At 36.8% G+C, this 25,142-nt stretch overlaps 1 protein-coding gene and 1 long non-coding RNA gene across 3 annotated transcripts; one reads left to right on the plus strand and one right to left on the minus strand.

Annotated features, from left to right (window-relative positions):
- Positions 1-35: 35 nt before the first annotated feature.
- Positions 36-19,653, plus strand: LOC140152939 (cancer-related nucleoside-triphosphatase homolog). Of its 2 annotated transcripts, none has more exons than XM_072175491.1 (5): positions 36-173; positions 11,959-12,121; positions 12,596-12,680; positions 13,531-13,734; positions 14,188-19,653. In XM_072175491.1, exons 1-5 carry the CDS (start codon positions 122-124, stop codon positions 14,932-14,934), a joined length of 1,251 nt encoding a protein of 416 aa, XP_072031592.1. In that variant the 5' UTR covers positions 36-121; the 3' UTR covers positions 14,935-19,653. The 2 variants fall into 2 exon arrangements, with proteins under 2 accessions (XP_072031592.1, XP_072031593.1); XM_072175492.1 differs by having other exon boundaries at positions 14,040-14,306.
- Positions 19,654-23,172: 3,519 nt separating this feature from the next.
- Positions 23,173-24,409, minus strand: LOC140152940 (uncharacterized). The gene is made up of 2 exons (XR_011859053.1): positions 23,682-24,409; positions 23,173-23,651 (listed from the first exon to the last, which is right to left on the minus strand). It is a non-coding gene; the product is annotated as an uncharacterized lncRNA (long non-coding RNA).
- Positions 24,410-25,142: the final 733 nt, after the last annotated feature.

Consider the following 25,142-nt stretch of genomic DNA (forward strand, 5'->3'; position numbering starts at 1 on the left):
CATAAGTCGCCCTACTTCCGGCACGTGGTATTGTTTACAAATTGCATAGAACTGACGTTTGGCGTCTGCAAGTTCGGGCTTTTAAAAGCCAAAAATCACTTTGTAGTCATAATATGTAATCATGGCAGCAGCAGCAGTAACTGCCAGGCATATTTTTGTAACAGGACAACCTGGTAAGGGTGTAATGTGCAAGCGATTTTCATTAGAAATTGGTGTTTTAAATGCCAACATTTTTTTTTAAAGAAAGCTTACAAATCATGAAATTAGGTATGTGACTAAAAATTAGGCAAGTGTTGAATCGCCTGGAAAGTTATACCATTGGAAAGAGCACAAGAAATAGGTTTAGAATGATACCAAAATTATCACTTTAAGTCATAAAATGATGAAATTAGACTAATTTTATGTCTAAAAATTGGCCCAGTTTTGACAAGCGGTTAAAGACAGCTTTGCGTCCTATTGTTATTGCATTGGATTATAGATACATCAAGTCAATCGATTGTTAATGGTTCTAGCATTCACAGCAACACCGTTATAATCGATACCCGGGAAGTCCCGGATATACAGTGCATGAGTGCACAGCTTTGCGGCCGAAGACGTGACCTGACAAGGCCAGGGTCACGGCTATAATAAAATTGTAGGCCTATATTCTTTTTCACTTTAACATGTTTAAAGAGGAATCCAGTTGACCAGGCAAACTTTCAAGGGTAACCCAATTAAGTAGGCTTAAAATATAATCAAGCCAATGTTTAGTTATTGTTCACCTCTATACCAACAAACTTTACACAGCTCCTAACTTAATGTGTTTTCCAGATATTTATAGCGGCCTTTAAGGCCTACTTATTTGTAAATCCGTATTTTACTTTGTTATAAAAATTTTGCAGGCTTATGATTATCCTGATATTATATATTCATTCATTTATTTACTAATTTATTATTTTTATAAATATATTTATTTATTCCTATGTAGGGGCCTAGGCCTATTTATTTAGGCCTATTCCTATTTATTTATTATTTTACTAATTTGTTTTCTTATTTTATTTATTTATTTATTTGTTGTTTGTTTTATCCCGGGGATGTGTGGGTGTCATATAAAGTTTAAATTGAAATATAATAAATAAAACATTAAATGCAAATTAGATTGTATTTATTTATCTTTTTATGTCTATTTATTTATTTATTTGTATTCCGATTTACTTATTTAATATTTTAATATTAATCTATTCACAACATTATACTCTATTTAAACTCTATTTATTTATTTATTTAGAAATTGATATGTAACAATAGGCCTATATTAAGGCCAAGTAAAAAAAATAAAATGTAGGCCCCCCCTATATGTGTTCCTGGTCTATCCAAGTAGTAGTATCAATAGGCCTAAGTGTTATATTAATTATTATGAAATATTATAGAAAAAGTTTTTATCTGTAACTTGTATATAAGATTTTAATCATAGGCCTAAGTTCAACACCCGGTTCAACAAGTGAACATGGTTAACAAAACATTTTCTCTGACTTTTTATTTTATCATAAGTTCTAATTTAGTTTTTGGGCTGGAATTTGGAGGGAAAGTGTGTCTTTTTTGTATATAAAAACATGCTATTAATTGTGAGGGAATTTAGCTCGCTTCCGGGAAAGTTAATATTTTTCATCCATGCTGTAGGCCACGTGCCTAAATATCACTGTGATACTTGCATGCAACTGCCTACTAATACTTTTAAATTTGTGCTCCAGAAAGATTTGTTTTCACAACTAGTGAGAAAACTTTTAATCATAGTTGTTTGTTTATTTATGTTATATTTTTGTTATGTTTAGTAAGTTGAAAGCTTGTTTTAAGCTTATAATTTAGGACAACATCTTCAGTTCAATGCTTCATAGATTATGATTAGATTACCCTGCCCAACCCGGTCTGGTAAAGGATATTCTGTACAACAGTCGGCTCATTCATACATAGCTACATTTTAATACATAGGCCACACAGAAGTTATTTGGTATGCGAAGTGGTTATTGTGAATGCAGAGAATCGATGATCGATCGACATGTGTCATGTCAACTCTGAACAATTGCACATCAATAAGCTCTTTGGACTTGATAGGAAGTGTTGTGGTCGTGAGGTAATCTTCTATAATCCAATGCAATAACAATAGGACGCAAAGCTGTCTTCAACCGCTTGTCAGTTTTGAAGCCACATTTTCAATGCAAACATATAGGAGGCACTGTGACCGTTTTTATCCAATCATGCATGGGTGCACAACGACCCACACACAAGTGGACTGTACAAAGTGTATTGAGTGCAGTTGATTTTTCAACATTTTCTGTGCATGCTGTTACAAATATCATGCTCAAAAACAACATTTCGGTTTTCAGATCAACTAGATATTTGGCATGCATGTGCCTGAGTATATATACTTGGTCGCATGTCATAAGTTGGGTATGCAAAAAGGGTGGAGGGATTACACTTTTCTGAAAATTGCGATACAAAATTGATTGGCTTTCCGTAACCCCATATCCTACAGCAGTGGTTGATACCTCATTTTAAGCCTAATTTTATACTCTTTCAGTCTACTGAAGCATATAATTATACATCATTCAGTAAAAAAATCACATCAGTTGAAATGAAAAATGCCAAGGGTGGAGGAGCAGGCAGATGTGGAGCAGGCGGATGCGGGGGTGTGTGCATAGGGCCTATGTGAAAATTCACATGTCAGCATGTCAAAACTACTGGTTACTTTTTCAAATCTAGTGAGGGAATGATGTATTGACAGCTTTGAATGTTGAATTTATACAACTAAAACAATTACCGACTACTTAAGGTGGCACTACACCCCATGATATATTTTTAAGACCAATTTTGCATTTTTCTCAAAAAATAACTGCACACTGGTAAAAAAAAAAAAAGTTACGTATATTATAGGGGCCAGGAATCCAATTACTTCACTGAAATTTCAGTGATTCAAGACAAGTGGTTCATCCAGGGGTAGAAATAAGGGACCATTTCCTGATAGCCATCCGGGCTATCTAGCCATTTTTTCTGATAGCCCTGAAGGAAATTCAATAGCCCTGAAAAAGACATTGTTTTCGCACAATTCAAACCAATCGTTTGTTCAAATATTCAGTTATTAGTGAGTAACCCTTACCCCCCATAATCAGGGGTAGCACTAGGTTTTAAAACCAGGGGTTCTCAGAACCCCTGAACCCCCTGAAAGTGTTAAAAATATGCGCTCAAATCCTAAAATGAAGGGTTCTTAATCTCGAATCTGTCAAGTATTGAATGTACCGTTTTAATTAATTGGTATCAGATTTTGTGATTTTGGTTACAATGATGTGTTACCGGTATAGATTCATGGTATTAGTTAAAGCCCGCAAAAATGTGATCTCGCTTTTCACGCATACGATTCTCGCCTGTAACCAACTATCTCGCTTTTTAAGAAAGTTCCCAAGCAGTTTACTTACTATAAAACTGTTGCTTTATGCCATAAAAGTTAGCGAATTCCACAAAATGCAGTAACTTCGGCAAAAAGCAGAATTCAACACCATTGGCACCACATGGAACCCATGCATTTCTCAATAAAAATGACATTTCATTGCAAATGAGTTCAAGTTTAAGCCAAATATTATGATATTTATTGAATTACTGGAGTATGATGACTATAAAACATAATTCAAGGGCAACTTTTTGTCATTTTTTTTCCTTCTACGGCCGATCATTGTGTCGTATTTCACCGATGGCATATCTCTACACACCACCCATAATAGCATTTCTTTGCGATCCCTAGAATCAGAAAATTTTCCAACTCATGTACGTGTCATCATTCAGCACTGCAATAACTTAGCAGCAGTGGTTCTAGACAATATCGCAATCTGTGTAATTATGCGGCGGAGTGTATTTTATTTCTATTTTTAAATTATGTTACAATGCTACGGTGACTTCACTTCAACAAATGTCGTTACATTGCATTTTATGTTACATAATTTCTGGACAGGCCGTAAATATTGGAGATCAAAGCTTTTATTTTTCTTTCACATTTTTCTGCACGCATGAAAACCCCTGTAGCCCGATGGGCTACATGGAGATAAAACCCAATAGCCCGACAGAAAACCTAATAGCCATGGCTATCGGGCTATCGCTTATTTCGACCCCTGGGTTCATCTAAATATGTTAAGAAATGAGGTACATTCTATCGGTACCTCTTTTCTTATCATAAATAACGTTCTGCTTGTATTGAGTCACTGAAATTCCAGTGTAGTAACTGGATTCCTTGCCCTTATATACATAACTTTTGTTACCAGTTTGTTATTATTTTTTGAGAAAAATGCAAAAATAGACACACATTTATCAAGGGGTGTAGTACCACCTTAAAGGGTATTATGTTCCATTTTTTTTTAATTTTTAATGAAATCCTACTTGAATTTCAGTATTTTAGCAACATGCTAATGTACGTTTCTCTTATTGATATTCATTTCCTCAATAATAGAATAACCGTCTCGCTATTTACTCGTAAAAATGTCGTTGACCTTCACAATGTAATTAACATACGTACAATTATTTCAAATAGTTCATTTGAAGCATTGATGTATTGAGAACATATCCTCCAAATCTGATGACATTCTTGTAAAATAAAAATTTTAGAGTCATTTTTGTAATTGAGGTCCGATTTGAGAAAAATGCATTTGAAAATTGAGATTTACATAGACACCTGTGTATTAATTAATTGGTAATTAAGCATTATCTCAAAAATTAAGTATGTGTTTAAGTTAAAAATTGTGTTAATTATTAGAGGTTGTCAATATATACAACATATCAAAAAATAAATTTTTTGTCATTTTTGACCATGTAATGGAAATTGTACCCAACTTATGACATGCGACCACTTACTAAAAAAAATAGTTTCAAAGAAATAAAAATTCATCTGCATTGAACAAATGAAAGTTGAATTTTACCTTAATTTTTCATGATGATTTTCTCAACTTTCAAAAATCATAAATTTTTTTTAAAAACATGACTAGAAAGAGAAAAATGTAAGCTTCAAATACATTATTTAGTTGCCAATGTACCTTTAATAATAATATTTCTACAGGAGTTCAAACAGAGTGCTCTGTGTACACCTGAAAAAAAGCACAATTAAGAAATTGGCTTCACTAAATGCTCCAATGAGCAGCTGATAGTCACATACCTAATGAAATTGACATGCATGATTAAGCTTAAAGCCATATTGTATCATTTGCCGAGGAGGACACCCTCAAATTTGATAAAAATTCTGATTTTTACATGATTGTAATATACCTTCGTAAATTAACATACCTTGCAATAGTGCACATGATCAAAGCTTTCTAGGTGATGCTGTAGTGTAGTTCTATAGTACGTCGAACAACTGAATATATATGTGGTGGGGAAATACTATACTACCAACCAATACAAGATACAACAGAACAGGCGTTTCCATCAGTGAAAAATAAACAAGAAATGGAATCCAATGTTAACATATATCTGCACAAGTGACTGATAGCCTGTCTTTAGTATTGATGCTTTCAGGCTTTAAATGATAGCAAGAAATGGAAATCGCCCCAAAGGAAAGATTTTAATCGTGACGTGAAATTGATCGCCACATCTTATGGATTCACATTATCCTCCGGCGGAACTGTCAAACTGTCAATTACAACGTCTACTAGTGGACTGGTGTTTAAATCCACTCTCATCAAACTAATCAAAACTGTAAACTACAATTTTATCGGAAAAATCAGAAGAAGAAATACTAAATATTGCTTAGTTTTAATGATGCTTACCGATCGAGTTGCCTTGATGGTGTATTTCCGATCATTTTGCAACGTGGTTGAAAAATATTTCCAAGACGCGAGTATCGCCATTAAGCACGGCCCGGTAACCTGGATAAAATTTCACGCAATCGATCGTCCAATCCTAGTTCACCTGAGTGATCATGTGGTTTGCCGAATGAACGGTATCGGTGTCGGAACAAGGATTGTTACTTAAACAAACAAATCGTTTACCGCACGTTTCAAGAAATTACATTTACGATCTTTTGATAATTAGTTAGGGATCGTTTTATTTAAACCTCTGGCATGAGAGATTGAGAATGTGGGTTAAAGATAAGCCACTCTGTGTTCTCATTTTGCAACTAAAACAGGCTTCTCATAAAGCTTAAATTTGCGGGCCATTATGCTGGCCATCCATGGATTTGAAACATGGCGGACATACCAAGCACCCTCACTACGTTCGGGTCTGTGAGGGTGCTCGACCAGGCATTTTAGGCCTATAACAAAATGTATATTTTCGTACAATTGTACAACTATCGTTTCTACCCTATGACCTATAAAAGTTACCTGTTATCAAAGTGTCCGCATAAAAACTGGTCATCGTAAGTATCTTTGATGCTGAAAAGTAACGATATTCACGCAGGGACAGGCCGAAAACCTTACCTCGATCGTAAAATCCAGCCCATGCATGTCATAAATAATTCATTATTGCATTGTGTAAATGTCACTGATTGTGTCCACGTATTGTTATTGCACCTGTTAAAGCAGAAGTCATGCTGAATTTATACTCGATCGCTGGATCACCATGTGAATTCGCCTATTAAAAAAACAACACCTCTACGACCAGGTTGTTAAGCATCGAGCACGCTGACTGGCTTAGCAAATATCCAATTATTTTTTTAAACCAATCAGGTTAGACGTACTTTACTGGCGGGTCACATTAATTCATACCGTAAAAGGCCGTCGCCTTCATTGATTGGCTTACGATTGCGATGAATGGTGTTTGCAACCAATCACAAAATGGGTTACAAATAAATAAGGCGCCCATCGGAAATTTTGTACACATCCATGATGACGTCATGCCACGAGGTAGCCGGAGGCTTCGCTTTTCTGCTAGCTTTAAAAGCGAGCGAGTGGTATAAAGTCAGTTTCACACCTGTGATTTATGGAGCATCATAAAATCTCTGAGCACATACACAGCGGATTTGACAGATAAAAATTAGAGTTGGGCGACTATCACTTTTTTCCTAGTCGACTAGTCGGCAGCAAATAGTCGCGACTACGACTATAGTTGCGACTATCTGTGGTTAAAATTGGACTGAAAAATCGGGTGAAAGATTGGTGGCAATTTAGTATTTATAATGCATGATTACAGCCTTACAGGACCCGTGATTGCCGGCATCGCATCACAGTTTGCTACACAAACCAGCACTGTTGCGATACAAATTGCTACACTGTATCGCACGTTTGCGATGCAAATATTTGACTGTAAAATGCTGTAATATAGGCCTAACTTTTCTGTTCAATTAAATTCACTTGCCACTTTCCAGCAACAGCACAAGAAACTTCATATAATTTCTCAAACCTTCAATATTCCAATAGCGATCTTCGTTCGTTTCCATGTTTTGCTGTGCATGAAAATATGTAAACATGCCGGTACGGCAGTGCATATTTTCCATGGTATGCTCATGAACGTGTTGCATCGTGCATGTACGATTAACTTTCACCTCCGACCTACGTCACATGACCTCATCTAGACTACTGCATTTGTCGCTACAGGGGTGGCATTGCAACATTACGACTGTTTGTCAGCTAATTTGTTTATTTTCCTGTTGCTTTCTAAATATTCTGTTACTACAATAAGCATAGCTTTTTGAAATTACGTGAAAAGTACTTCTAATCTAATAATATTTTCCTAAATTTTCCCTTTCGGAAAACACTTCTCGGAAGTTCTCGCTGTTTCTTTCCAAAGTTAAAATAATCTCATACCTTCAGTAGTTGGTACAAACACCCAACCTGGGTCTGTACATGCACGCTATGGCGCTGCTACACCTGTTATCGCTGCATAAATTATAATCATAATGAGATGTTCGACAGTTCTAAGTAATTTGAGTTTTTGACGGCTTTTATCTTGTGGGAAAGTAGTTCGACAACAAGTCAATAACACCAATTTAATGATGATTTATGGACTTTATGATTACTTGTTGGTTAGTGTTACTATTGGTAAGACAATGACTAACATTTTTCGTAGTTTATATGTTAGTATTTGGTTGGTTTTGTTGCGAATAACTGGCACTTTTAAAGTAATTTTTAACACAAAAATATACTTGCATTAGTCGACTTTTGGTTTTCAATAGTCGTAGTCGCGACTATCAGTAATAGTCGCGACTAACGACTATTGGCGACATAGTCGCCCAACTCTAATAAAAATGACATTTGCAATTCTGAGCAACGGGATTCCATGAAATTGAAGATTATGTAAGTTATTCTACAGGATCGGTAATAATTAACAGCTGGTCTGCTGTATTTGAAGTGCATATTGAAGTTTGTAAGTTTGTGACTTCGTACGTTATGTGCAATAGATATTACAGGAAGCTTAAATTGGCACGCTTTCCTGCAATTTGTCTGTCGCTTACGAAAGTTATTGGGAGTTCAGGGCACGTCACACTCGCTGGGCATAGTGTAGTTCAGTTGCGACAAAATCTGTTTAAAAAAAAGGAATACATCAAATCCATCCGTCGTTTCATCAATTGTGATCGAAATATTAGTTGACCGCATCAGTGGCGTATCCAGAGCAGTCAGGGGGGGCCTAAATTTTGGAAAATTTTTTTTGGAAAAGTAATCATGGTAATGGCCGCGAAGCGGCCACGCAGGGGGGTGTCTGAGGGGGATGTGCCCCCGGCCCCCCTGAGAAGTTAGAAACTTTTGGAAAATGAAGACCCAATTGAAGCCATTTGGTGAACCATTTTGTCACTATTATTGTGTTAAATTTTATAGTTTGAAAAAGCCTAAAATTTGCGAAAAGACGGCCCAATTGATGCCATTTGTGGACAAGTTTTGACTTTTGTCTGAATTATTGCTTTAGTTTATATATGTACCCATAAAGTTGCGCACGCAGAGGGTATCTGAAAAGTGAGAAAATTTTGCAAAATGAAGACCTAAATTGAACTTATTGAAGCCATTTGGTGGACTATTTTTGCATTATTATTGTGTAAAATTTTAAGTTTGAAAAGGCTGAAAATTTGCGAAATGACGGCCCAGTTGAAGCCATTCGTGGACAAGTTTTGACCTTCACAAATTACCCGGTATTCCGGGCCAGTACTGCTCTACATGTAAACATAAAGTTGCGCATGCAGGAGGGTGTCTGAAGGGATGTCCCCCCCTCAGAAGTGAGAAACTTTTGCAAAATGTAGACCTAATTGAAGCCATTTGGTGGACCATTTTGGCACTATTATTGTGTAAAATTTTAGTTTGAAAAAGCCGAAAATATCAGATTTGCGAAATAACAGGCCAATTGAAGCCACTTTTTTCACTGTTATTGTATGAATTATTGGTTTATACATCATTTGGTGGGTGTTTTAAAAATACAGACACGAATACAGGTAGTAATCTTTGTATACGCGGGTCGCGGGGGATGTTCCCCCTCAGAGGGAACATTTGGTGCATCATTTTTACACTATATATTGCTTTTTAAAACAAAAAAGGGCCCGTACTCAATGTGTAAAATTTTAAATGTTACAATGACACTTTATAGGCCTAAGACTTGAGATTCGCAATTAAAGCATGCATGGATCGATGTTGAATTGAAGTCAGCACAGAGTCCGTCTTAAAGGTCCATGACCCGATCGACAGCATCACCCCCCTGATATTTTTCATTGTTGATGAGGTGTTGGTATCACATGATAGATACTATTTTTCTCATTGCTATCCTGAAATTTGACGCTCCAAGTCGATGTATTTCCGGAGAAATCATGAAGCACAGCGGCCTTTTGAGGCTACCACTTTGTAAATACTAAAAATTACTTCGGATTCTGGACAGGGAATTAATTGCGAATCATCAGTCTCCTCAACAGCTACTTTGGTTTCGCGTCATTCACATTCTGTGAAAGAAGCGAACTACACTAAGTGCTGAGGAGACGGTGCGCTGTTTATAGCTTAAAAAATTCCTTGATGATCTCAGTGGGCGAGATGGCTCAATTGGTTAGCGCATTACGTTTTTACCCGAATAGTACCCGGTTCAAAATCCGGTGGTGGAAGGTTTTTTTTTCCTCTCCATTTTTAACCCAAACTTTTTTATATTCATTTGACATGTACATGTTGCAAGGGGAAATATATTTTGTTTCCTTTTTTTCTGAAACGGTACGAAAAAAAAAAACAAATATTTTCCTTTCAATACGGGCCGGGCATTGCAACATTGTCGTCAGGTCTTCTTGCTTGCCTGCCCAGAATGCAATTCACGCATACCAAGGTATTAGCCAGAATTCAGAAACCACCCGTCCAACAGATACCAAAATTTGACCCTCAAATATAAAACAACTTGTCTATACCCATGGAAGGGTCACTGGAGTCAAATATGTCCTGATTTGGCCTTTACATGTCACTCTGAATTAGTCTCAAGTTCATATAACCTTAAAATCATCTGTTTTAGAGCTATCACATCTGTAAAATCCATTAAATCCACCTGTCTAAAATTAGATTAGGCCGTCTTAAAGACGTGTGGACGCATGGCTGGCTAAGACCTTGATTGGATTGCAAATTTGGCTATTTATTCACATTTACGCTGAAAATGCTCTCGTTTTTTCACAAAGCAGCATAAAGAAGGCAATATTTGATATTATTATGTAATTTTAAAGACAATCCATATCCAAAACCAATACGGTTACCCCCCTTTAATAGGCCTACTGACTTTGGTGACAAAATGTGACGGGCCCTGCATATGATCGGCGGGCCCGCCGTAATTTTCACATGCTTTTTGGGCTTCAACTTAAAGCAAAATAATCACAGACCTATATCGTCAGCCTGCTAAGCTAATTGCCTAAGTCATTTTTACGTGTTTCTCATTTGCAATTTTGATTTTCTGAGTAATAAACCCATAATTAATCAAGTTTCCAGCCGCATCCTTCATAACTTGTGGAATACATTACATTACATACAAGGCATTTACAGGGCGCCATTTCATAAAGACCACGGCGCCAAGATGGAACACAAAATATTTGAAAGGCAAAATAAAACAGCAAACTGAAACAGCCACCAGATTATTGTGGGAACAGGAAGGTTTTGAGACCTTTCTTGAAACTTGGCAGAGAAACAGCAGTAAGGAGTTCAGATGGAAGCGAGTTCAAAATCAAAATAGACGTATTCCACTAATAAAAAGTGCGGCTGGAAATTTGATTAATTATGGGTTTATTACTCAAAAAATCAAAATTGCAAATTAACCTTTTCCCTTCTCCTTTTCTCCCTTTTCTCTTCTTTTTTTCCCTCTTTCTCTTCTCTTCTCTCCTTTCCTCTTTTTTTTTTTTTTTTTTTGTGCACGGCCCCCCTGAATCTGCGCCTGAACCGCATACACGATACCGGTTGCCATATAACACTGTATGGACATGTATGTTACGGCATGTGGGAAGGTCATAACTTACTCGAGAACTTTAGCTTTGAATTTGCACACGATAGTTACGCATGAGTCATCTGTATCTTTTGAGCAAGATTTGCCTTTTTTGGACAGTCTAAAATTTTGCTGAAGTGTATTAAATTTTAGCAACATTTTTGATGCAATCCCCTGTCGTGATCGGCTGTGTTTAGTTCTGAACTTCCATTGCTTTACATGGTGTCATGCTTCAGCAAACCGACTAGATTTTGAATGCAATGGTCTCTAGCCTAGAATGTGAAGCTATCGGTGAGCAAATTCTTGGCTAGACTTCTCGAGCAAGTCATAACAGTACACATCAAAATGCCAAACTGGCAAACCCGGTCTTGCTCGAGAATAAGCCCAATCGGCATTGTAACTTCCTGTTTTTGAGAGCAGTTTTGGGACACTTTGATGGTCACACACCTTTAATACTGGGTCATTATTTATCATTATAATAATATAATGTGTATCCTATCCTGTTTATTTTGTTTTAAATTGTTATAAGTTGCAGTGCCTTCAGGAAAATTGATAATATCATGAATGCACTGTTGACTATTTTATTTTTAGGTGTTGGCAAAACTACACTTGTAATGCAAACAGTTGAACAGTTAAAAGCCAGTGGTGTTGAAGTGCACGGTTTCTATACAGAAGAAGTGCGAGATGGAGGCAGGAGGATTGGTTTTGATGTTGTTACCATGGATGGAATGAGAGGTCCCCTGGCTAGGGTCAGGTGAGATAACTAGTAAACTCTTTAGGATAAGCAAACGATGGTACACAATTCCATGTTGGCCAGTCCCATAGAGATGTGTGTAAAATTTGCCTTAGGAAAACATTTTTAATGTTGGTCAAGGTGGCGGCATCGCAGCTAATGCTTTGAGTAGGAAAAACAATAGGTTGACCATCATTGTTTTTTACCACTTGACCTTGAAGTCAATGATGTCTGGGACTTGCATACTCTATAGAACATAATGCTTCAGTTTCTAGACATAAAACAGGAGTAAAGGGGTGCATAAAAACATTAAAAATTACTGGGTCTATCACATCTGTGGTAGGCTTGCAGGGTTGAATACTGCTAGTCATGACCAATCCAAATTTAGCAAGTAATCTTAATTCAGGTGTAAAATTATTTCATTTTAATTGTTATTTAGTCACATTATTCTTTTTTATATATAATTTGATTATAATTTGTTTGTTTGTGTTACAGTTCATCTGGAGGTCCAAGAGTTGGCCAATATGCAGTGAATCTCAGATCATTTGAGCAGCTAGCTTTGCCACGTGTTGAACCAAAGGTGAGATCTACATGTACATGATAGTTGCTGAACTCATTTGTGAAGGTTTTGAGCTTAAGAAAAAAAAAACATTGTGAAGACATTGGTCACATAAACAATTTATTCATGACCTCTCATAGTCTCTAGTTTCTGGCTGACAACAAACAAACAGGGAAGTGCCAAAAAACAGGAAGAAGCCTGGCTGTTTGTAATCTTTGTGGATCACTTGGTTACTATGCACACCACTCTCAAAAGATTGTACGAAAAAGATAAAGTGCCAGGATATCGACTGCTAGAAGACTGATTCATAATAATATGTAGAATAAGGCTCTCTTGAAGGAATTGCCACTTGTTTCTGTCTCTTGTTTTCTTGTTCATGGAGTACCTGTTTAAGATGTGATGTCATCATGCCATCTCCACTTGCCTTCCACTCCCACGTTTTCCAGTTCTTGGTTGCTATTCAGTGATTTGTTGACCAATCTTGTTTCATATGAATAAATGATTAAATAATATGAAACAGGATTTGTCAATGCCTTTAACAGATGTACTTAGTAATAGGGGACCTTGACTTTTGCAAAAACTTAATATGACATCAATGTAAATGCAACCGATGCAACTCAATAAAATATTGCCTTGAGCAAGCTTCTGCTTCATTCAGTTCATTTATTTTTGTATCATAATGTTATTGAATAGATTCATTAGGTTTGTTCATTAAATAAACATTTTGGATTTTTTGTTTGACAAAACAAGTAAATTTTACTCACTACAATCTATGTGGTGAAGTCCTCTGATGTGTAGGACTAAATCAAAATATTGTAGTGAGTAAAAATTCTCTAGGTTTTGTCAAACGATTATCATAATTTTGTTTCAGAGTGGTAGTAGAGGAACCTTGCCAGTCTATGTGATAGATGAAGTAGGCAAAATGGAGCTGTTCAGTCAGGGATTTGTACAGTCGGTCCGAAGACTTCTCAATCAACCATACAGTACTGTACTGGGTACTATTCCAGTTCCCAAAGGGAAAACTTTAGGTCTTGTGGAAGAGATCAGGTCCAGAAGAGATGTGAAAGTGTATAATGTAAGTAGATGTTGTATGTCCTTTAAATCTATTAGAGTTCATGAATTTCTCTGTAATTGGATAAAAGGTGTAAATGGGAAAAATTAAGAAATTGTTTTCGGAGACAGTAATTAACAACGCAAGAAAAGAATGGTTTAGCTTGCATGTATGCTGTAAAACTTCTTCATATAACAAAGTTGATTCACTCATTCAAAAGTTTGGCAAATGTTCTCATTCTTTAATAACTGCATGATGTTTGATTTCACATAATATTTAAAAAACACCATCAAGTAATGATTTCCATACTGTCTCCTTTCTTGCTTTAGCTGACAAAAGATTTGCGTAACCAGCTAGTCTCTGAAGTTGTTGAAGCTGTCCAAAAATCACATCAGCAGCCCAAATAATGAAAACCAAAAAACACTGTAACTGAACAAACTATCATTGACTTTTCTATTTGCATGTACCGATCGATAGTTAAAAAAGAAGTCACAGCACAAAGGCGTATCCAAAGTCGTGAAGGCCATCACAGCATCCCTCGAATTCCACAAGCAGCTTCGCATCAGCAGAGCCGATATGCAGGAACAGCTTGTCACTAAAGTGATGGCGCAAGTCCAGGCCTCGTTAGGGGAGGAAGCCATCGAGGACATGTGCGATCAAATAATGGCGGACATAGTTGATGAGACGCAGAGAGAACTCTGTCTGCAGGTAACCAAAGCAACCATTAGCAAACTTGTCACCAAAATGGTGGCCGCTCATTTGAACCACCAGTACAGTAAAAATTTAACATCTCGTCAGTCAGAAATCACAAATGGACAGCAGGACCAGCTCGTTTCCATGGTACTGAAGGCCGTTCAGGCAACACTGCATTTGCAGGTTATGAAAGAGATGCACGAACACTTCTCATCGCAGGAAGCGAAACAAACAGTGCAAGAATCTGGTTCAAATCAAGACACAGAATCTGTTGAGGATAGACTTCGAGCAGAAGTGGCAGAGGTCGTTCAACGGGTGTCATCTGATCAGAAGCAGCTGGAGGCAGATGAAGCCGCCCATTCGTCTTCGCATCAAGAATCCACATCGTCAAATCAAGTACCTGTTCATGTTGGCAAACCTGTAGTGACTGAAGTAGTTGGTTTAGTGAGGGATGCATTACATATGCAACTCAGAAGTGATTTATTAGACCAAATAGTTACAAATATATTGGAAGAATATGTACCAGATTGATAATAATTGTTAATGTTTTATGATGCCCCGAATAATTGTTATTGATCTGATTTTAATATCAGGAGGTGTGCTAGAGAATAGCTTTAAAATGGGAAATTGTTCAGCAGTATGATTGACAGTATTTACATAAATTTTGAAGAAAAAAAAATTCTGCTGACAGTTTGCCAAAATAATTACTTTTTGCTTTCCCAAAGTATTATTAAACATTATCAATCAATTTAATAGCCCAAATCAGTCAGTCCCAGAACAAAATATTCACTTGCAGACATCAGGAACATGATTGTGTTCTGGGCCTGATGCTGGTTTACTTCACATGTATGGAAACTCTTCGCAGCTTTTTAATCCCCTATTTATACGGCATGAATCACACTGATTCACTGTGAAATCAACATGTTGTTACTCTCAACTTGAGGCGAGACACACTATAGGAAAAATATATAATTCTCAATCATGAGAGCCAACTTGGGTACCCACAGGTATTTGCGTTGAGCGTATGCAAAGACCACTGCTTACGGTGCAAATACAGCCTTTGAGAATTGACCAATCACACAGTCGTTGCTAGGCAAGGTCAAGGTTCGGTCATGTAGGTTGTGCGATCGTGTTATTATATGAAAAGTATGCTGATGCAGAAGGTACATCCTCTCATGATTGAGAATTAGTTATTTTGCCTATAACTAATGATGAAATAAAAACAACTGGGTAAGTGATCCAAAAGCTTTTAAGAAAGCTAAAAGTGTCTTTGTGAAATTGTGAGCAGAATAACACAATTATTTAACATCTGTCTGAACAAAAACTTAAATACTGCTTGATCAACAGCACTTCAATCCAGTATAACAATAGGCAGTACGCACCTTCAGGGTTTATCTACCGGATGTTGATTTGTACTGAAATCTTCACACAAGGCATATTGCATAACAATAGATACAGTTGAGAGGTTATTCCATCTCCTTTATTATGCAATACACTATACACATATGCTATTGTGGGAAGGAATTTTGGTACAAATTGACACCCTAAAGGTGTATGTTGAAATGGATGGTGGCTTTGAAACTGTTCTTTGAGCATGACATTGGGTGAACAGCATTATTCTTATACCAAAAAGTATGCACAATTGGTGAATGGCCATATTCTTGGTCTAACTATAAAAGCAAGCAAAACAAGTATTCTAGTAACAACTGCAAGCCAAACTGGTCTCATTTCCTGTGGCACAGTTCCTTAACCTCCTATGAACACTCATGCAGTGTAGCTCAAAATTTGACCTCAAATTGCGGAGTATGAGTTTTTACAACACATTGGTCATTGTATGAATGTACAAATATATGAGGTTAAATGACTGTGTTTGACAGATGGGCATGTTGTTATTCTTTAATTTGCCTTAAGTTTGGTAGTGACGCCAATACTTTATCACGGTTGCACTGCAAGCATAACGTCAAGCTGCCCATGTACATGTATGTGCGTGTATGCTCTGCGCAATAGAGGCCGTCAGCCTTTTCCGCGGGATCCGCCATCTTGTGGGTACTGCCGTTCTGCATGTCATGCATTAGACATTACGCCCCCGATTACGCGGAAGTCGCAGCGCGTGACGCACATCTTCAGTCAAGCGTCAACACGGTGATCGTAGCAACAAGGCACTCCTAACCCACAAGATGGCAGCATTGACATCACGATGACTACCTCTATTAGCTTTACGCGCACGTTGGCCACAATTTGATACTGCTACTAGCAAAATATCCATCTACGTCACTACCAAGCTTGAGGCAAATCAATGTATAGTGTAAATTTCAGGTGTAGAAGATTTGACTGATTCAACATTATAATACAAATGGAATACCTCACAGAGAGAAAGTAGATGCACTTGCTTGAATGGTCCGGGCTTTAAGTCAAATGTGGTAATTAATGAACACTCATTTCGGGAAATGTATCATGATCAAACAACACAGCAAGGATTTGTTTATTTAATCAAAGCTTGTTCTGAATTGCATTTTGGATCCTTTATGCACAGAGATTCAAAGTCGCAATTATTTGCCTATTATAAGTAATGAAGCTATGAACAGTGGAACAAGTGTGGCTTCCTTTTGTGTGGTGGTTATTTATAAACAAGATATGTTCTGTATGTAAGCTGTGCACAAAAAGTATGGGTACTTGCATAAGAGGCTTTTTCTTGATGATATTATACCTGAGGCGAATAAAACTAAAGAGACCAGAAGCAATGCCCTTTAACCATTGTCAACTGTGAACCATGTCTTACATGACCTCAAAATGAGCCAACATTCAAGAAATTAAGTAATCTGAAAAAAGAAGAAGTTTACATTACATTTTGATCTAATTTAATGAAATTGACTCATTTTGTGTGTCAATTCCTGCCAAATTAATGTAACCTATGAGTCTTATTTTTTTTCATATTAAGAATTGAATGTTTGTTCATGTACTAAGCATGTTCTTTTAGTGATTGCATAATAGAAAGTGTGACAATTTAATTTAAGAAATTGATTGAGGTATTTGTACATGTATAATGATGCCACGTAAGACATGGCTCACAGTGGACAATGGTAAAAGTGCATTGCTTCCTATCCCTTAGTTATATATGTCTCAGATTATACTCAATAAGAAAATGTAAAGATTCTACAGATGGCCAAATTGTTTTTATCAATCAATTTGATATCTCACTTAATTCAATACCACTAGATTTATAAGCAAGATTTCTACAACAAAATGACTAAAGGTTAAGATTTTAACTAATACTAATTTCAGCCATTTGCAAGTCAAACACATTTGCTTGCACCTTGTGAAACAGGTACATTGTGATGTGACACTTCAAGAGGTTTTGACCTGTGTTGGAAGGAAATGTCAATGGAAATGGGACATTGTGACCATTTGGAATTGCACCTTTTGTCATTGAAATGGATTTTAATTTAGGATTTAAGTTGGATTGTGAGAAGTCAGATATCATGTGGAGAATGAAATTAATGTACCCACCTACATAATCTTTGAAATTTCTTATTAATTTTTAATTTCATGAAGACATTGCCTCTATTTAAAGGTGGGTAACCTGATTGACAGCCTCGGCCCCCCCCCCCCCACTTTACCCCATCAAAATGCAGATTTTGGTATCAGGTAAAAGCTCATATTTTTCTTGTTAACCTATTGAAATTAGGCGTTCCGAATCGGTATATTTCCGTAGAAATCATCAAAAAACTGTCAAATTAGTCTTGACTGTGGTATACAATGTACCACGTTTGAGACTAATTCAAACAGTTTTTGATGATATCTTCAGAAATACACCGATTTGGAACTCCTAAGTACAATATGTTAAAGCTTGTTAATGAGAAAAATAGGATCTCTCATTTGATATCAATTTATTACGATATGATCATGATAATTATAATAAAAGCTCTGTAGATTACCAGTATCACTATCACGCTGTATAAATGTCAGTAATTCCATAAGGAATTGGTCACATTTACTTGTTCTTTTGCATGAATGTTTGAAAGTGACAACATTTTATGTTTGAAGTAAGTTTTATTTAAAGAATTTGATTTTCCAAATATATCAGGTCACCTTCCTTTAAATGTAGCAATACCAAAATTTTGTGCGCAGTATATTTTAGATGCCAGGTACTCCCTTTCCTCCCCTTATTTGCGACCAAAGTATTAAATTGATTTGTACAATAGCCAGCTGTTATTTTTGTTCTTAAAATTAATATTTTAATGTAATTTTCAGTTGAAAAAGCAATGAGTAACTGTTGAATACCCAGACACACTTACCCTGGCCTTAAACCTAACTTCTAATCCTAACCTTAGGTTGTGGATGATATTATACACAGGTATGCATAAATATGTGTGCATTAGTCGATTGATATACAAATATTGCGAGGGCTTTAAACCAGAACTAGATATGTCCAAAATTGATGTTTTGAGTTTTAAAATTGGATTCTCTGAGAAAAATCAGAAATCCCATCAAAAGCAGTAAGTCTCCAATTCCAACATTTAAACATAGCACATAGCATCTTCTCAGGACATATATGCACAGTGACCATACTAAAATGGCTCACCAAATCAAAACACCATATAAGTTGACATATCAGTTCTGGCTCTACTAAGCTCACAATTTATTACTCCATATCATCACTAGGTAAAATCTGGATCAAGATGAAGAAGTCCGAATTTTACTGAGTGATATATTATGTATAATGTTACCATTGCACTATAGTCTGTCCACTTAGAAGTACAAAGTAAATAGACCTCGGAAACTGGAAGTATGAGAATAATTATTTCAGTGCAATGCTTCTTTGGCGCGCCAACTGCTGCGCGATTTGTACCTGCCGAGCACATTGCGTCGCTTTCGCCTGTGACGCAAAGCATCGACCCCCGATGCGGCGATGCCACATATTTGGTTTGTACTTCTATGTGGACAGACTGGAATACAATGTTGTCAATATTTTTTGTTAAATATATAGGCCTAAACTCATTGATTCTTGTCATTTAAAAGTCCTCCTAACGTACTAACCTACACCAGATTTAGTTAGGCTTATCAACTTTTAGCTCCTTCGTCTTTTAGCTCCTTCGTCTGTGAAAGACCCCAAACAGTGTTACCTTCGAAAATGTACTCCTTTTTCAAAAAGTTCCCTTTATGACATATTTCTGGGATGTGGGTGCTTAGGGCTCATATTGAAATACCCTACCACGTTTTCACACAGAAAGAAGGCAGGATTCCCCTCGCTAAGTCTTGGCGCCTCAGGAAAGCTTCGGTCATAAAGCGGATGGATTATATGCATCAGTGATACACCCTGCCCAGGATTTTAACAAAAGAAGGCTAGCACAGGAAAGCTGCAGGATGGCGCACACCTTCCTGTGTAAGGGAATTTCAATATGAGCCCTTAGCAAGACATGTGGTGAGTGACCCCTGGGATTCAGAGGTCTTTTTCAGACTGTATAATTGTACTGGAGTTATAGAAGGGTGTCCTGGCAGATGGGGATTTTGACATCCTAGCATCATTGCTGAAAAAAGGTAGAAAACAATGTATATGTGATTCAATTTAAATTTAAAGGATATAATCATTATTATTCTTGAGACTTGATTTATTTGACTGTTCAATATTGAAAAAAGGGGGAAACCAGGTTTCACTGTAATTTATGTGTGTTGGGTTGGGGAGCACTTGTAAATGGTATGGAAAAATGTACAGTGTGAAGGGCACTACAGGACTATTCTAAGGGAACAAACTAAAAGATTGATGAAGTCCTATAAACGAAGCTCATACCTTCCCTCCCCTAACAATACTGTGAATGTTATGTGTGTCAAGATTATATCAGAAGAAATTGTAGTTTCTTTCGCAGGAATTCATCAATCTTCTGGTTTGTTTCTTTACCTGTCCTAAAATCACTTTCATCAATTATAAGAAAAAGCATTTAGGTAATTTTCATGAAAGAAATTAAGAAATGAATTCAAATAACATAAATTGCATGCCACATTGAAAACAGTTGGGCTGCACTGTCTTGCCACTCAAGTTTGGTTTATTATTTATTAGTATTGAAGTTTTGCATTAATACATGTCAATAGCAGTGTCATAAATCAAAGGTGCACCGATTATTATTTACCCCCGTCCAAAGTAATGTAACTAGTTTTGAGAAGAGTTGAACCTGTGTAAGTCCATTAGTGTAAAAAAGTTCAGCTTAACTTTATTTTGATTTTATTGTTCAATAAAATTGGTCATGTAAATGAAATTAAAATGCTATGAGAAATTACCTTTGAAGAAACTTTTTAGCATTGTCTGAATTTTTTGCAAAGTGTTTTTTACAAAGGTTGCCAGTAAGCAATCCCAGGCTTTGCTGTTTCAGGAGAGCTAGAGTGATTCCCCCATCACTCCCCTCAAATAAAGCTGAAGTGAGCTTTTTATTGTTCACCTACCTTTGGTGTAACAATAATAACCACATATAGGTTATATAGTACAGTAATAGTATGTGTCGCTTCTTCCCTTCCCGTTGAAAGACAGTAGAATGAGGACCACATTTTTGGTATCAAATGAAAGCTGAAGACCTATACTAAATGATGAAATCAAAAACTCAATTTTCAAAATTAGTGACTTATGTCTGGTTTTGTGGGAGCGGGTCACAATTTAGCATGCTGTATGCTGTGATATCCACTTGTTCAACATGGTCAGTTATGAATATTTTTCATAAACCATTTCACTGTGTTAACAGGTGCCATGATCGAAATCCGGGGGATCGAGATCCACATGATCAGAATGGCAAATGTGGGAACTAACACGTTTCCAAATTGCTACAGATTTTCCAAAGTAAAAAGCATCAAACAAATTTGATTTTGTACATCTTAAATAATTTAAGGACAAGCGAAGTCTATGCTTTAGGTGTATAGACATGGAGTGTCCTCATGAGTCGCTGCCAGAATTTCGTTACATACAAGGCATTGAAATGGCAATCCTTTATTTTAGGACCTGTGGTTGAAATGATCAGTACCCAACTAGTCAAAATCTTTAATAATTAGGCCTATATTAAACTGTTGAGTGTATTTATACTCAATCGCAGAGCGATGGGCTGTCAGTAATTATTGCTTTGAATTAATTCATCACCAAAAGTTAATAATCGAGAAAGGTAAATTAATAAGTAAAATAATAAATCCAGTTAGTTGGAAATGATTGGTTGATGCATTCATGTGTCAAGCGACATTGCTCAGAAGTTGAGATTTCTTCAACCTGCAAAAGCGACATCGTTTTTGTCTCTGTGATTTGTATAAATTGATCGGCTTCATGCTCTGAAACAGAAGTAAACACTGAGCATGTGTGAGAATCGCTTTTCTGCAAAAGCTACCGTGTATAAATTTAGCTTTATGGTTTGCAAAGCAAGAGCATTATTTTGAAAAAGATATCCCGAAAAGTGCGAAAACCAAGTTGCACACGGATATTCAATAGCATCACTCTCTGTATATGACCTCCACATATTTATGTATAAAAATAATTCCCACATGATACCTGAAACTGGTTTGAGTGTTCTTTGAATAAAAATAGCTTATTAGGCAGTAGAAAGAAATTAGTTTGATCTGTGATGCTTGGTGGATCCTTATTATTTATGAAATCAATTAATTGGCTATTGTTAATTGTGATAACATAATAAATGAATGTTTGCTTGTATTGACAATGACAAAATACTTCTGATTAATTAGTTGTTAGTTCATTAATAACAAGCATCGAAGCAGCATCGACTGTCAATCCAAAGATCAAATAAATTATGTTTCTGGTTCCTTGCACAGAAAATGTAACCATATTTCATATCTGAGAATTGCAAATGAAGTTGTTCTGGTACCTCTTTTGTAGTTCTAGACTGAAGAAAAAGCAATGGTCAAAATTGTCATTGGACAAGGGGCAGTCTGCTTGAACTGCTCTTTTAAGAGGCAACAAATCTTCAGTAGGAAAGGGTATCTACTATAAACTATTAGTCATTCAGCTTCCTTGAGAGATCAGTGCATGCTCCAGTGTGCATATGAGCATGCATGATCAAAGGCTCAAAGGCGGTACATCTGTACACACGCAAAGTAACTCTGACAAAGTATCAACATGATTCTCACGGTGAAACCAAGCGGACTATAGACCCTATGCAATAAACCAACTGGAACTGTATGACAATTAACATGGCAGCCATGTTGGAGAACAGGTGTAACATGACAGGGCAGGTCTCTACATCGATTCCACAACCATTCATACTGCTACCTAAATTCTTTCTTGGGAGGCTCCATTGCATGGAAAAATATATTCAGGAGGATGATTAACGTCGTCTTGAATACACTATATCGCCACCATATCTCAAGTAGATACAATACAATCTATTCGCATATCAATGCAATGGGTCAGGGGCTGATACTTGGTAGAAAACAGGCCGTCTATTTACAGAACCAACAACTAATCCCGACAACCCGTGTCTTATACTTGTCTGACAGTGATCCCCTTTGAAACCCTTAATCAATACGAAATATGTTGTTACATTCCATATGAAATCCATTCACCCCCTACTGAAGACATGGCTTTAATCTTCCACACAGGGAGTGTGAATTTCAAAAGAGATGACCTGAATGGGTGACTCCATTTGAAATCTACACCCCCTGTATAGGAGATTAAGGTTATGTCTTCCATATGGGGTCATATAGATTTCAACTGGAACAACTCAATATTACTTCAAAAAGGTTCATACCATTCCAGCACACAAAGAAAACACGCCCACTAAAACAATGTACCAAATGGGTTTGTTTTATTTTACAGAAAAAGTTAATATTTTGGTAAAACATCAAATATGTATAATAATAGTAGATAATAATAATAATAAGTTTGGTACATAATTGTTTTAAATAAAATAATACTTTATCATTGTCATCAAAGAACAATAATCACATATAATGACAATGGCACCAGCAAGGCCGAAGCACAAAGTGACAGATTTGATTTATAGGTTAATGACTGCAGATATTAGTTATTTGGAGGGCATTGTGTAAAATCTAAATAGTTTGCCTTTGGAACCAAGGAATATGCCACAAGGGATATTCCGAGGTCAAAAGCAAATTGTTAAAAAATTTAACAATGCCTGACATATAACTAATGCAAATTTGTTAACTAAATTCATAACAGTCACTTTTAACTCCTCAACATTTTATTCTCTGAAGTAAACAATTGTAATCACAACTTACATTTCACCCATCCATCAGGCTAAAACGGACTTGCCAATTACAGCAGTGCGTAACCAAGCCATGTGCAAATATGGAAGTTACACAATGTGCAAAATATTATGGCATAAAACACAGGTACCCCAATTTTTTCCCCCATGCCTGAGGTTGCCTGCAAACGAGGACTACCTGCATACGAGCACCGTTCTCGGTTCACAGAGGTCTGAAGTAGGTGGCAATTAATTACATGCCAAAGGCATTTTAGAGATGCTTCTTCTATTGTGCATTACAATTACCAACCAGTTGATAGGACACACACACACAATCCACCATTTTGGTCCTCAGTATGTCAATTAAACATTGATTCATTTTAATAGCAATAATAACCGCAACTGCCAGCACAGACAGGTAGGGGGTGTATTTATGTAGCTGCCCACACATTTGGGCTACTTGTCCTTCAAATTATAAAACAGGTTTCTGTATCAAGTAATAATGTACCCATTTCTGTAGGCTTTGAAGTGCAAGGATTTGGGATTAATGATATTATCAGGTCATTACTAATCACATCTGCAGCATTTTTGCCACAGCACATCTTGTGGTGAAATTGCCTGTGTTACCGGAAAGAAGAAAAATGCAACAAAATGTTGGTATGTGCACCTGCTTGCTCAGAGGGTAAAAAGTAAAGAAAGAACCTGGTTGCGTTGTTGCATCAATAATATATAGCTTCTGCGGTTCCCTACAAGAAGTCAATTTGTGCCGAATTTCTTCCCACAATGCAATAGATGTGTAAATTGCATAACAATGGATACAGTTAAGACAGTCCGGCAAATCCGTCAAATCGGGATGTACACCCCGATCGGGATGTACATCCCAATCGGGATGTATATGGCGCATTTGGAAATGAAACATGTGGGCAGTTTGTATTCGCCATGGTAGGGTGTGACAAACACGCTGGCGGAAATTTGTTCATGGTTTCGGAAAATTTTAACCATGTTTAATCGATTCCTTACAAAATTTTACCCCCAGGTTATCCGTGGGAAAAAAGGGGTTTACCGTTGCAAAAAAAAGTTATAGAGCCTCAAAGTTGGATTTTACGTTAAAAAACTAATTTTGTAAGAATTCAAGGTCCCGGAGCTCCCCCAGTCAGATTGTCGCAGAAAAAGCGGGTCCAAACGAATGTGGTGACATTATAAAATGTGTTTCCAACAATAATTCAGTGTCAAGATAAAAGTAATTTTCAAACTCACCGCTGCTCACAGACAATAAACTGCGAGGACATTAACAAGTCTTTAAGTCTTCAAGTGCTGTTCTCCTAACAAAGCGAAGCTTATCCAAGGAGTAAGGTGATGATGCTCATAAATGTGCAGAGTGCAGAACAACAAGCGGTGCAAGTAAAAAGAACTGGAGAGCTGATTTAGATGACTTGGTGAGTAGCAGTAGGCTGCAAGACCCTCACTGCTGGCAGAGCTATGGCCTGGAAAACGTTGACAGATGGTGCTGCAACTGCTTCCGCAGGTAGCATGTTCCAAGTTGGAATTGTCCTC

This window comes from Amphiura filiformis, chromosome 5 (assembly GCF_039555335.1).
Source record: "Amphiura filiformis chromosome 5, Afil_fr2py, whole genome shotgun sequence".
NCBI lineage: Eukaryota > Metazoa > Echinodermata > Ophiuroidea > Amphilepidida > Amphiuridae > Amphiura > Amphiura filiformis.